At 41.8% G+C, this 13,575-nt stretch overlaps 1 protein-coding gene and 1 long non-coding RNA gene across 2 annotated transcripts in view; both read left to right on the top strand.

Annotated features, from left to right (window-relative positions):
* The window catches only part of LOC146403822 (uncharacterized), a 509,633-nt gene that overhangs the window by 229,688 nt on the left and 266,370 nt on the right, over positions 1–13,575 (top strand). The window lies entirely within an intron of this gene.
* Positions 2,904–13,575, top strand: part of ZBTB10 (zinc finger and BTB domain containing 10) — a 36,208-nt gene continuing 25,536 nt past the window's right edge. Inside the window, exon 1 of the mRNA XM_001928277.6 lies at positions 2,904–3,903. Coding sequence (XP_001928312.2) covers positions 2,926–3,903 — 978 coding nt within the window. The 5' untranslated portion in view covers positions 2,904–2,925. The remainder of the gene's footprint in view (positions 3,904–13,575) is intronic.

Genomic DNA, 13,575 nt, shown 5'->3' with positions numbered 1-13,575 from the left:
AAAATGAATTAAGAACAAGGCACAGTATTGTTATAACATTCTTCCATATATTACATAGAAGCACATGATACATACAGTCAAGCAAGCAGAATCCTCTCATTTCTCCAAGGTACAAATTAGTTCAACGTCATAGATTCTACTGTCCTAAACTTTCCAACAACTAAAACAAAGCAGGACAAAACTGTTTAAAATCCACAAACTGTACCAAATCTGAGGACCTATATCGGAATTTCAAGCTTTTTTTTTTTTCTTTTCACAAAATTCTTATTGAAATTTCAAGCTGTTGATCACTGGTGGCCAGATGGCAATGTGATCATTATTTTTTTAAAAAAACCTCCAAGTCAAAATCTTTTTGTGGCAGGTTAGTACCATCATTCTTTACATTAAAATTACATTTCATCTCTAAGGTAGAAGAAGTATTTTTTGTTTGATATACAACACTGCTCATTTCTACAGATACTAACATTACAGTGAATTAAGCGAAAACTGCTTTGAACAAATCTATACACTCAATAATATATATGCCTGGACGTTGCATGCATATGTTTGGTCCATTTAAAAATATGAAGACAAATGATATTTTATAATATGTCTGGGAAAATCCTTTCTTTAAGTTAATTTTGAAAAACATATCTCATTCCATACTCCACATGATATATTTAGAGCTTTAAATACTGTCTATTTTAAAAATAGGAATTTCTGAAGAGTACAATCATAAAATTAGAAAGCCTAAAAATCGTAACACATGCTTTTTATTAAACATATATAACTTCCCATTAATATATGATAGAAAATTAAAGCCTCTAACACTAGATAATCTACAATTGTAGTTTGTATTTCTCATTTTTTCCTATGCACATAATACATACCTCTGATAGTAACATATATCATTTTTCCACTCTTGATAATTATCTTGAACATATTTTATATTAGTTTGTGATTAAACTCTCAATACTTTGTCTTTTAAGTTATTTTTATTTTTTCCATTATAGCTGGTTTACAGTGTTCTGTCAATTTTCTACTGTACAGCAAAGTAACCCAGTCACACATACTTATATACATTCTTCTTCTCACATTATCCTCCATCATGCTCCACTGTGACTAGATGTAGTCCTTTAAGACATTTCTTAGAAGAGTAAAAAGCTCCTCCATTGCTTGAGAATATCTTTTTTACCTGAAATACAGTTGAATAAAAATAATAAAGATTTATTTCACATTTCAAAATAGTAGAGTCTAAACACTTTAAAATTGGCTAGATTTAGCTTATTCGAAATTTTACAAATAGGGGTATAAGGGCTCTAAGTTGGAAAATCTTTCCCTGAAAAACTTGACTATGATTATTACTATGACTTTCATTTCCCGCTCAATCTGTTCTTCTAATCATTCTAAATTCCATATGCAGTGTAAACAGTTAAAAAACAAGTCCTAAAAAGCAATTCCTGTCATACACACGTTCTTCTTCGGAGTCGCACACGGCGTCAGTATAAGCAGACTCCTCCCCACTCCTGGGGAAAACCCTGCCTAATATTTATAACGTTATGACATACTGTAATACTCACAAGGTGGTTGTAGAAGTATAAACACGACTGGGGTTATCTGATTGGCTGCCGGTGATGTAACACCCATGTCAATACTTCCCACTGAACGCACGTGTTCGACCTTTTATTTAAATTTCCATTTCATCACAGCAATAAGACACTCGGGGCGGTGCATTTTCTGTGAAATGATTATTGCCCTGGGCCTGAGGTGCTGCCTCGCGCACACAATGCACCAGACAAGGAGGTGTCCGTGGTTGCAATCTCCTCGCGTGAAAGGCACCGCCTGGTCCAGTCTTTGTGAAGGAACAAAATAAGTTCACTTCCTCGGGCACCGCCGCCCACCCCCAGCAAATGACACGGCTGGAGCGCGGCTCCCACCGCACAGTTTATTTCCAAAGTCCCAGGTGAACTCGTGGCGAGAGAAGGAAAATGTGCCTCCTGGGCGCGGGTAGGTGCGTGCGGGCAGCGGGGAGGCGGCCAGACCCTGACACTCGCCAGCTGTTTGTCCTCCGCGGAGCCCGGCCCCGGCCGCACACGCCCGCCCCCTCCCCGAGACCCCCAGCCCGCCGCCCGGCCTTTTGTCCCCCGCCCCTCGGCCGACTTCCTTCCCCGCGGCCGCACCCCCGCCCCCAGGCCGGAGGCGCGGCCCGGCCCCTTTCCCGGTCCCCTGGCGCCCCCACCCCACCCCAGCCCAGCCCCAAGCCCAGCCCCCCTCCCCCAGCCCGGCCCCCACCCTTTCCCCCTCCAGCGGTTACTGCTACCCCGGTGCATTGTGGGCGCACGGTCCGTTGTTCATTTGCCATTCGACCTCCGCCAGGGCCTGGTCGGACGGAAACGCTCCGCCGGCTTTATTGTCGGTTCGTTATGTGGCGGAGCCCGGCAGTTTAACGTGCCTGTCGCCCTCACCGCCTCGGAAGCCGGCGGCGGCGGCGGCGTCGGGACTCCTCGGCGCGCCGGAGGAAGGATATCTGTTTGCAGGGTCGGTGTGTGCGCGCGGCTTTAAAGAGGGGGCAGCGGAGGGTCTCCCCGCACTCCGCCTCTCAACTTCGAAGGCCCCACGCGCCCGGGCTCGCTGCTCACCTCTCCGCCGCCCGCCCCCTTCTCCGCGCGGGACGCTGCCTGGAGCGCAGCGGGGCGGGGGTGGAGGACGAGGAGGCGGCTGGAGGCGGCGGCCCGGCGGCCGGCGGCGGCGACGGACGCGTGAGGCAGCCCCGGGAACGAGCGCGAGCCGGGCGGCCGGGCGGGAGGGCGAGGCCGAGCCCCGCGAGACCGGAACGCCCGGGGTGGGGGCGGGGGCGAAGCGGAGGGGGAGCGGCGGGGAGCGCGCGGGACGCGGCCCGAGGCCGGGCGCGAGCCGGGGCACCGGGCGGCGGCGGCGGCGCGCGCCATGTCGTTCAGTGAAATGAACCGCAGGACGCTGGCGTTCCGAGGAGGCGGGTTGGTCACCGCCAGCGGTGGCGGCGGCGGCGGCTCCGTGAACAATAACGTTGGCGGGGAGGCCTCGGCTTGGCCCCAGCAGCCCCAGCCCAGACAGCCCCAGCCGCCAGCGCCGCAGCAGCTCAATGGGCGGGGGGCCGACGAGGAAGTGGAATTGGAGGGCCTGGAGCCCCAAGACCTGGAGGCCTCCGCTGGGGCGGCCGCCGCCGCCTCCGAGGAGACCAAGGAGTTGCTGCTCCCCCAAGACGCGGGCGGCCCCACCTCGCTGGGCGGCGGCGGCGCGGGGGGCCCCCTGCTAGCGGAAAGGAACCGTCGGACTCTGGCCTTCCGCGGCGGCGGCGGCGGCGGGGGGCTCGGCAACAATGGCAGTAGCCGCGGCCGCCCCGAGACCTCGGCGTGGCCCCTGAGGCATTTCAATGGGCGAGGGCCGGCGGCCGTGGAGCTGGAGCTGGACGCGCTGGAGGGGAAAGAGTTGATGCCGGACGGCGCGTCCCTGAGCGACAGCACCGAGGACGAAGAGGAGGGGGCGAGCCTGGGCGACGGCAGCGGGGCGGAAGGCGGCAGCTGCAGCAGCAGCAGGCGGTCGGGCGGCGATGGCGGGGACGAAGCGGAGGGCAGCGGTGTGGGAGCTGGCGAAGGAGAGACGGTCCAGCACTTCCCGCTCGCGCGGCCCAAGTCTCTAATGCAGAAGCTCCAGTGCTCCTTCCAGACCGCCTGGCTCAAAGATTTTCCCTGGCTGCGCTATTCCAAGGATACTGGCCTTATGTCTTGCGGCTGGTGCCAAAAGACCCCCGAGGACGGGGCGAGCGGGGACCTGCCTCAAATGGGGCACGACGAGCTTTCGCGAGGGACCCGCAACTACAAGAAAACCCTCCTTCTGAGGCACCACGTCTCTACCGAGCACAAACTCCACGAAGCCAACGCCCAGGTACGGTATACACTGCTGCTACTTTTTCAGTTTGGGGTGGTATGGGGGGGGTTATCAACTAAAAAAAACCAAAAACCTCGAAACCGCTTTCCTGAGTGAAGGCGTCTTTCCTGTTGGGAGAGAGGTGTAGGAATCTTACGGGTGGGGGTTTTGAAAGCCTGGGAACAAGTTTTCGAAAGTTATGGGGGAGGGAGGGGGAGGGGATGACAATTTTTTTCTAATCGCAGCGCTGAATTTGTTGTAACTTTTTTTAAGACTCAGATTCCTTTGCCCATCAGATTGAATCAAAAGGAAAGTTTAATAAAGCGAGGTTGATGGTTTTAACCCTGTAAGGTTGACTTTGTGGTCAAAATGTTATTAGCTGTGATTTTAGAAAAGCTGCTTCATGTTCGCAGTCTTTCAGAGTGCTGGTGGAAGTCAAATGTGGTAACTCTTTGAAGGATGAATTAAACAATATCCTTAACCTCTGACGCTACCCCTTTTAGGAGAACATCCAACCGAGAAAATTCTTTATATGTCAGGGTAATATGAAATATGAGAGCAGTCTGTGAATGCAGAGGAAGCTATTCAGCTAAGACTCCTTTTTTGTGAATAATTTTACTAATTTCATCTCCATTAAACTTCTTGTTGAACTTTTTTTAGCAAAGGCATGCTTATGGTAGTTTTTACTTGTTTTCTTAGATTTCTGTGCTGATATTTTCTATAATCCTTCCTTCTAAAACGTTTCTTATAAATGTAGTTTACTTAGCGTACTAGAAATGTTTAAAGTTATTTGTGCCAAGTAGTTGATTTGGTAGAGAATATATTTACCAAACTCCTTGAAATCATGTGCTCTTAGTTATAGAACAAGTAAGCTATACTTCAGCTCTTTTTAGCTCTTGTTTTAATATTTCTAGTATAAGTCTTAACATTTTGATAATCCCCTTTCAAGCCAAACAGATGTTGATCTGTTCTTCTAAGACTTGAGACAACCTGTGGTGGTGGATGGGATTCATTCTTTTGTATTGCTACCCAATCTTGGGTTTTACAAAGTCACCTTTCAGATACTAGTCCCTTTTTGTGTTTATTGGAGTGGTTTTGCTATTCAGAACATTTATACTGGAGTTAATTAGTAGCACAGAAGTTTCTCAGAAGTTGAGGCTTTAACTTTAAAACGTAAGGTTATTTTTCTCAGGAGGCAGTAGCAACAGTTTTTGCACAAGTTTTAGTTGCCTAAGCCCTAGAAGGAAGGTCACTTAAAGATACAAGGCACAGAAAGGTTAAGTAAATTGTCCCCAGTCTTAACAGTTCGTGGTGATAAATGAGACTAGAGTCTATAAGGAATGTTGCAATGGGGGAAAAAGGGGTTTGAGTAAATCTAGGTTCAGATCTCAGCGTTCTGCAATTACTAGCTTTGTGAGCTTGGGCATCGAAGTGCCAGACTTTCCTTTGACAAACACAGATGTCCCTTACACTGACAAGTAATTATTTTGTTCCCATTTTACAGAAGAGGAGTCTAGAGGCTTTAAAAGTTTATGAATCCTTGAAGTTATTTTAGTAATAATGACAGAGGTTAGAGGGCTTGTGAAAATGGAAGTGTACTTTTCTAAATAATGTAAGTTGTGTATAAAAAAAAATTTAGACAGAGTGAATTTTCCTAATATTCAGTGGACCAGTTACTCTTCTCCTGCATAGTGTCTCCCTGTAGGCAAATCTAATGGGAGTGCAAATTGTAATTAGCTGCTTAGTGAACCTGAAATCAGAGGAGGGGGAATTAGTTGTATAACTTTATGATGGACTTAGTATGGTGTATCCTCCCTTAGGCATGTGTCTGGATTAGGGGATTCATTCCTAGGTAAAACCTTTTCTAAACTTGATCCCTGAATTATGCCTCCCTTACCCTTTGCCTCCTTGAAATTCTCTTTTTACAGATATAATCTGCAGACCACCTTTCTCTTAGGACATTCGTTCATTAGACGAAAATAACAGTTTAGTAACCATATTTGTCTAAGGCTATTTGATTGATTCCCTTGATTGACTTTTGCATGTTTCCATTCAGAATTGATCCTAATCATTTCTTTGTTTTCATTCTAACCACCTTTAGTTTGGGATGTTATCTTGTGATTGACCCCAGGTACCACCTACAGAATCTCTTTGTCTTGTTAATTCAGGAATGACAGGTTTAAGAATTGACTTATTTCTTCCAGTAAGCAGTTAATCATTTTTTTCCATTGCCCTGTAGCCTTTGATTACCTGTAGGAGGCAGTATAAGACAGTCTGTAAGAGCATTCTTGAGCTTAAGTAGGGAGATCTGGGTCCCAGTCCTCTTTCTTGACAAGCTTATGAGTTAGCCTTTAGTTTACTCATGTATGCAAAGTATATGCCCCAGCACATAATCAATTAATAAATGATAACTGTTACAACATTGTTTTTGGTGGCCTGGTACCTCATGTCTCAACATTAACCAATTTTGTCAGTTTGGAAGCTACTTTATTTCATGCAGTCTGCACTTGATTCTAGAGAGCAAACTGTTCTCTTCATACTATTAGAGGTCTTGGCCATTCAGTTTAAACATTCTGAGACTTTCTCATCATACATGGAATTTTTCTCACTTTCATAAAGAATATCTCAGGTCAGCTTTATTCTGTCTATCTCAAGTTCTGAGATAAGAGTTTGAGACTGGGAGATAGTTCACTCCATTTATGTCCCCATCCTTTAAAAAAAAAATTTTTTTAGGAGTTTAGCTCAGTGGGTTAAGAAACCGACTAGTATCCATGAGGATACCTATTCCATCCTTGGCCTCACTCAGTAGTTAAGGATACAGCATTGCTGCAAGTTGCCAGGTAGGTCATAGATGCAGCTTGGATCTGGTGTGGCTGTGGCATAGGCTAGCAACTGCAGCTCTGATTAGACCCCCTAGCCTGGGAACTTCATATGGCTCAGGTGCAGCCCTAAAAAGAAAAAAATTTTTTTAAAGAGGCCTGTTTTTTTTGAGAGGAGTTGGGCCAAATCTTAGTATGTCAGTTAAGGTTGGTTACTTTGCTTTTTCTTTCCTCTACTTTTTGTAAGAGAAAAAATTATTTTCCATTAATTCTATGGTGATGCCTGGAGGATTGAGGCACATTCTTAAGAAGTTTGATATTCTTCTGTCAAATGTTAGATTTTAAGGATTGCTGATGGGAGAGACTATAAATATGCTTTCAGAATCTGTTTCAGAGGCTTCTATTTCAGAAAAATCCCTGTATTTTTAAGAATGAATATAAGAATATAAGGGACAAAATATAGTTTCTGTAGTTTTTGAGTAGCAACTGACTGTATCTTTAGAGTCAGGTTCAATGATTATCTTATAAAGGATTTGACCATTTGGCCCAGAGGACGTGAAAGTTGCCTTAATAATAGCTATTACCTCTGTATCATGATTTAGATCACTTTCTGCCGAGTTATGAAATTTTCATAGCCTAAATCACACATTCTGTCAACTCTTTCCAGTTTACTAAGCCTCAAAGATGCACTCATGTGTTAATGTTGTAAATTGAGCCTTTCCAGAAAGTAAATACTAATTTAGATCAGTAATCTGATTGAAATTACTAACTGGTGAGCAGCTAAAGCAAAGGTGAGACCAGGCTTCTTTGCATTTGTCAGAAATAAAGTTTTTAAAAATGGTTTTGGAAGAAGGTCTGAAAAACCTTTTACTAGGAAGAAAAAATAGATATAGATATTACAAATGAGCATGGAGCCTAGAGCCTATTAAATAACCAGCTTGTATAACATTTATATAGGTTCTAACATTGACTCACTGTGTTTGATTTGGTAAAACCTGGTTCATTTCCCTTGTGGTAGTGTATCTAGGATTGACTTCTTTTACCCTCTTATAATTACATGTACATATTAGGTAGATTCAAGGCATTGGAGTTAAGCCTCGAAGACCTTACTCTGCCCTCAAGGAACTTGTACTTTAGTAAGGAGAGACAAGATGATAAAATGATAGAAAACATGTTAGAAGTATGTTCAAGTTACAGTTAAGACACCGAAGGAAGGAATTCTTTAATTCTATTCTGAAGGTTGGGAGAAGCTTGTAGAATTAATTGGCTCCTGAGCTTAATTGTATTAAATTAATAGGTGTTGGCGGCGGGGGGTGGGGGGTGGGGGGGGTGTTTCCAAGCCTGCAGTTGGAAGCAGCTTGAGCATAATGGAAACTGATTCCTTGATGTCTGAGAAGAGGATTTTGTTGTTGAGCTGGCAGGATGAAAAAAATCAAGTTTTATTGGTAAACAGATTCCAGGTTATGGTCTCTAGGTTATCTCTTTTCATGCTGAAATGGTTGTGTTTTATTCTGTTAATAAAGGGGCAAACTATTTAGCAGTTTTAAGCAGGGGAAAGCCATGATGAAATACGTATAAATTGCTGTGTAGAAGCACCTGTGTAGTGTGTATGTGTGGATTAGAGGAGAGCTGGTAGTAAAGCATATTTTTGGTGTGTAAAATTGGCTGGGTGTTATAGTCACTTCAAGACCTAACCCCACACCTACAGATTTCAGGGCATAGTACTCCCAGAAAAAATGCCATTTCCCTCAAGGAAATCAGAGAGGTGATACAAGATTGCAAAGGAACTCTTTCTCTGACTTGTTAAAATTTGTCAGTACCACAAGGAGGAATCTATTTGGGATCTTGTTTACTGTGCCTTGTTTGTCCTCATAGTAGACACTGGATTTGATATTTTTAAAATTTGAATTTGTTAGTGGACATTGTTTTTATTCTTTGACTATACTGTTCCAGTGGGCTGCTGAACAAAAGATTTTTATGTTTTTAATGCTTTCAGTTTACACTTTGTGTTGGAAATGTCTCCCCCCCCCCCCCCCCGCCCGACTAATACATTTATCAAAAGAGAACTGTGAATCTGGGTAAGGAGGTAAATACTAGTTACTTGATTTTTTTTTTTTTTTAGGCAAGTAGCATTTTTTTAAAATCATTTTTAGATTGACTACAGATGAGCTCACTGCAAATGAAGTTCTCTCTCCCACCCTCCCCCTCAGAAGGGTGGGGAGACTGGGTAGTATGGTTTTGGATTCTCTGCAAGTCGGTGGCATTATTAGCTCCCCCAGCTAGAATGTCATGTAGACCCTATGATCTCCTCACCCCTACCTTGAAGTCTAGTTAATCACTCAGGTTCTGATTTTACCTTCCAGATTTTTTTCCAAGTTCTGCCCCACCAGCCTTCCCCCATTAATATTATCTAGCTTACCTAGTTAAGGTTCTGATTTCTTGCAAGTATGATGCACTGTTAACAGTAGCTTCCCTTGGTCACAGTATCACCACTCTCCCTTCCCTGATATCTATCCTCTACTTTGCTGCCAGGCTTTTTATCCGCTTATCCAATCAGATCACTCTACTTCTTCATCTTTGTGTGGGAGAATCTCTTGGTAATCTGGTGCAAGTTATAGATACTTAGCTCAAAACATAAGAGCATATTTGCCTTTCTTAGGGCTTTTGTTTTAATCGTCTTGACGTTATTTCATAGATCTAGTGCTGTAGACCATCCTGGTGGTTTTCTCATGCTTTGTTCATTTGCTTAGAATGCTCATCCTCTCATCCCACTCTTCCATCCTTTAAGGCTCTGTTCACACCTTTGTTGCAAAAAGCATCTCCCCTCCCTCCAAAAAAAATAGATATAGATGCACCTCTCCGTACTCTCATAACACCTTGTTATACTCTTCCCGGTACCTTAAGTATCTTGCTCACTAATGATAACTTCAAATTGTGAAGTAATTCATTCTGGGTCCCCAGTGTAGAACTTATATATAGTAGGCATTCACTTAATGCTTATTAAATAAGTGAGTAAAGTCAGGATTTTTCAAGCTTTTAGCAGCGTTTTCTTTGAGTAAAATATTATTTTTTGGTCTCTCTGGAAATAACTAAAAGATAATAAGCTATGAGGATTTTAACTAAATGTACACTTTTCTGTATTAATTTCGGAAGAGTTAACTAAGGTCTCTTCCAGATCTAAAATTATAATTTTACTTAGGGCATCTTCACAAATAAGACTTTATATTTATAGACTCTGGTATAACAAATTGTCTGACTCTTGAAGTCTGTCCATTTCTTTAAAGTCCCCTTGTTTGTCTAGACTAGTGTCTGGGCTAAGTTGTGTGTTTTCCTTTTGGGGAAAGGGAATAGAAAGTTTTCCAGCTGGCCTTTAAAAAGATCAGTTCTGGAAATATTTAAACCTTTTCATCAGTATATTTTTACCTAACAGTGATAACTCATATTTATCAGTATACTAAGAATGGACATAGAATGTTAAAGAAGGAACCAGAGACACGGATGACTTGGGTTCTTAGGGACCTACTGAGATTGTTGTCTTCGGTGCTAGGAATTTATTTGGTTCAGTAGATAATATTGGTGATTTATTTTAGTGCTTATCTTGCTCTGTTTTACTATATCCTCAAATAAAAGTACTCCCCTTGTAGAGTACATATACTCTTGACTTGTGAACCATTCATTGTGAAAGGCATGTTTAATAAATACTACGAAAACATGGTGTAGTGCTCTGATCAATAGTGAAGGAGAAATTGCTAGTGTTGGTTATAAAAGCCAGGAACATTACTGTTCTTATACAATTGTAATGAGAAAAAAATAGTGGTTGAATAGTGTGTTTGATGTGTATAGTTTGTGTCAGAAGTGGAATGGGCAAATGTTTTGGTGGATAAGCTTTTGTCTGAAGTTATTTTTAAAAATTAGGACATTTGGTCTGATAACAGCAGAGACTTTCAGAAATTGGGACTGGCCCAGAAAATTCAGAACATCGTGACCATAGCCTAAAATGAGTGCTACAGTTAGACATAGCCATCTTCTTCTTAAAGTGTTTTAAACTACTTGATGTATAAACTTTATAAGTCAATTCTTGACTTATAAATGCTAATTCACTGCTTCCATAAACACTTCAGGATGTGCTGCCAAATTCTGATCAGTGCTTAAAATTTTTTGCTTTTTCCAAGTATTCATACTGTTTATTACAATATCTGTTAGAACTTTGAACCAAATGAAGTTTGCTGGGTAGGTATGGCATGTACAGCAAAGCTTAGTTTCAGGCCTATGTCAAAGAAAGATGCAATTTGGAAATTCTCTGTAGTGAGTAGAGAGCATAAGTGAATTAGTAAAAAGTCTTATTCAAAGTAAACAGTATGATGTGTCTATAGAAAATTATACTACAGCAGTAATTAATATAGATGTTTTTCGTGTTGATTTAGTCCATTATGTATTCATCCATATGCTAAATAAACATTTCCAATCCCCTTTGCTGCATATTTTGAAATTTCACAGCACACTGGTTTCTGTACAAGATAAAAGTTAAGGGACGTTGCTGCGGCTCTGGTGTAGGCTGGCAGCTGCTACTCTGATTATTTGACCCCTAGCCTGGGAACTTCCAAGTGTTGTGGGTTCAGCTCTAAAAAGTGGAGAGAAAAAAAAAAAGATAAAAATTAAAATTTTTTTTTTACCTCTTTCCTCAAGCCTCCAAAAGCATAAATTTAGGGCTTAATCATGAATCATTGTTTAGATTACCACAGTTGTGGTTATTAGCAGTTTTTTCCTTAGGATGGAGTGTTTGGTTGGAGGAGAGAAAAAATAATTTAGAACATGGGACATTTTGGTATGATAGAGCAAGGATGTGAGAGGGGTGGGATTAGAGTGTTTTTGCACTTGAGGCACTGAGAAGTGATAGGGATGCTGCCAAGGGTCAGTTGGAAACGCTTCCTGTACTGCTTTCTGTGATGATCATATTCTACGATTTACAGCGTTATCCGTAATGTTTCATTATTCCTGTGAAATGCTGACGTGTCCTGGAATTCTAGTATTTCGGTTCTTTCAATTGACTTCTCATACCTCGAAGGAGCACAAAAGTCTTAGATGAATCATGTGACCTGGTTTAATTTCAGTGAATTGGGATTATTTATATGCATGACCCCCTATATTCAGGTCACAGAATGAAACCTAATATTTTTGTAATTAGGCATACCCATGATGGGGTTAAATGGAGATTTGGGATTGCTTAGGAATCTCTCTACCATTTATTTTAGAATATTGTTTCCATGAGAGAATCCTTTTGCAGTTCTATGTTCCCGACACCCTTTTTCCCCCTCGTTTCCCCTTCTCTCTTCCTCTCCTAGCGCATCAGTCTTTCCAACATGTTGATAATCCAGTATGTATCTTTTCCCGTGCTGCTTTCCCAGGCTCATATCGTTACAGATCTGTATGTGTGTTTCATTGTTTTATAGAGATGACCTGTATTTAATATTTTATGCCAAAGAACAAGAGTTTTTAACACTTAAAATAAGCTCAGCATTTTCAGTGACATTTTCTACTAGAAACGCCTATGCAGTCCTCCTGTTGGAAAACAGTGGTTACTTTAGTTATCTAGGAAAGTTATTGAACACTGTGCCCCAGGTACTGTTAAGGTTACTGAGAGGATAGACACCTGTCAGCTTTAGGGAGCCTAGCCATCTAATCACTTCGTGTGGAAAGTCCTGAAATTCTTCATTAGAAACATTTTGTAGTACTGCTTTATATAGTTTAAGAAAAAGTCTCAGGAATGGTGACTTGCCCAAGGAACACACAGTTAATAACTAGTATAGACAGCATTCCAAAATGTAGGCAGCACTCCTTTATTCTTGTTGTTAATGTCACATGGCCTTTAGTATTTTGTGGGAAATTACCATAACTTTACTGATGCTAAACTATGAGTGATTGTAAGAGAGAAAATTATAAACATTAAGAATTTCAAGTTCAGGAATTTTACCTGATGGATAGATAGTATTTATGATCCTCAAGAGATCAACCATTTTGAAAACTGAGTGAGTGGGAAATTATGTTACTGGATATTCCTGTGATTTGAAGCACATTTCCTTTCTAAGGTCTTAATCTCTAATTAGATTTAATTAACGTTGTTTTACTAAACTATTTGCTGCCAAGATTTTTTAAATTTACCTTTTTAATAGTGTTAAATGAATCGAGATGCCCAGCATATTCTAACTTAAATATTTTTCTTCTAACTTGAATATTTTAAGTTCAGTCAGAAAGACTACTGCATTCTTATCAGTTAGAGAGAGAAGGCAAACTAACTTGATTCTTATAGTTCATTCCTAGTGGAAATGAATCCGACTAGGAACCATGAGGTTGCAGGTTCGATCCCTGGCCTTGCTCAGTGGGTTAAGGGTCCGGTGTTGCCCTGAGCTGCGGTGTAGGTCACAGATGCAGCTTGGATCCCCAGTTCCTGTGGCTCTGGCGTAGGCCTGCAGCTACAGCTCCGATTAGACCCCTAGCCTAGGAACCTCCATATGCCTCAGGTGCGACCCTAAAAAGACCAAAAAAAAAAAAACTGATTCCTATAAACTAACATTTTTTATATGAGAAAATAATTGCTCCTTTTATTTTAATTTTAAATAATTCATGTTTTTAGCTATATTTGAAAAGCTTGGTATATGACACATTTAAAGAATTCTATAAATGAATTCTGCTGAAGCTCAGGATGTGATTGATTTTTCTTATGGTAGCAGTGGCTTGTAAGATATTCTGTTCATTCCTCTCAATATTTGGGATTGTGAACACTTGTCTCAATACATAATGATTGCTAGCAAATTAGTGTGTTTGTTTAGAGCATTTTAAAACGTTATATTGATAATCATTTGTTTGGTTTGGG

Source organism: Sus scrofa, chromosome 4, assembly GCF_054392235.1.
Source record: "Sus scrofa isolate SSC_HxYL_T2T_F1_AM1 chromosome 4, Sscrofa_HxYL_maternal_Yorkshire_Landrace_v2.0, whole genome shotgun sequence".
Classification (NCBI taxonomy): Eukaryota; Metazoa; Chordata; class Mammalia; order Artiodactyla; family Suidae; genus Sus; species Sus scrofa.
The sequence above is the reverse complement of the archived record's forward strand: the minus strand, read 5'-3'. Positions and strand labels throughout refer to the sequence as shown.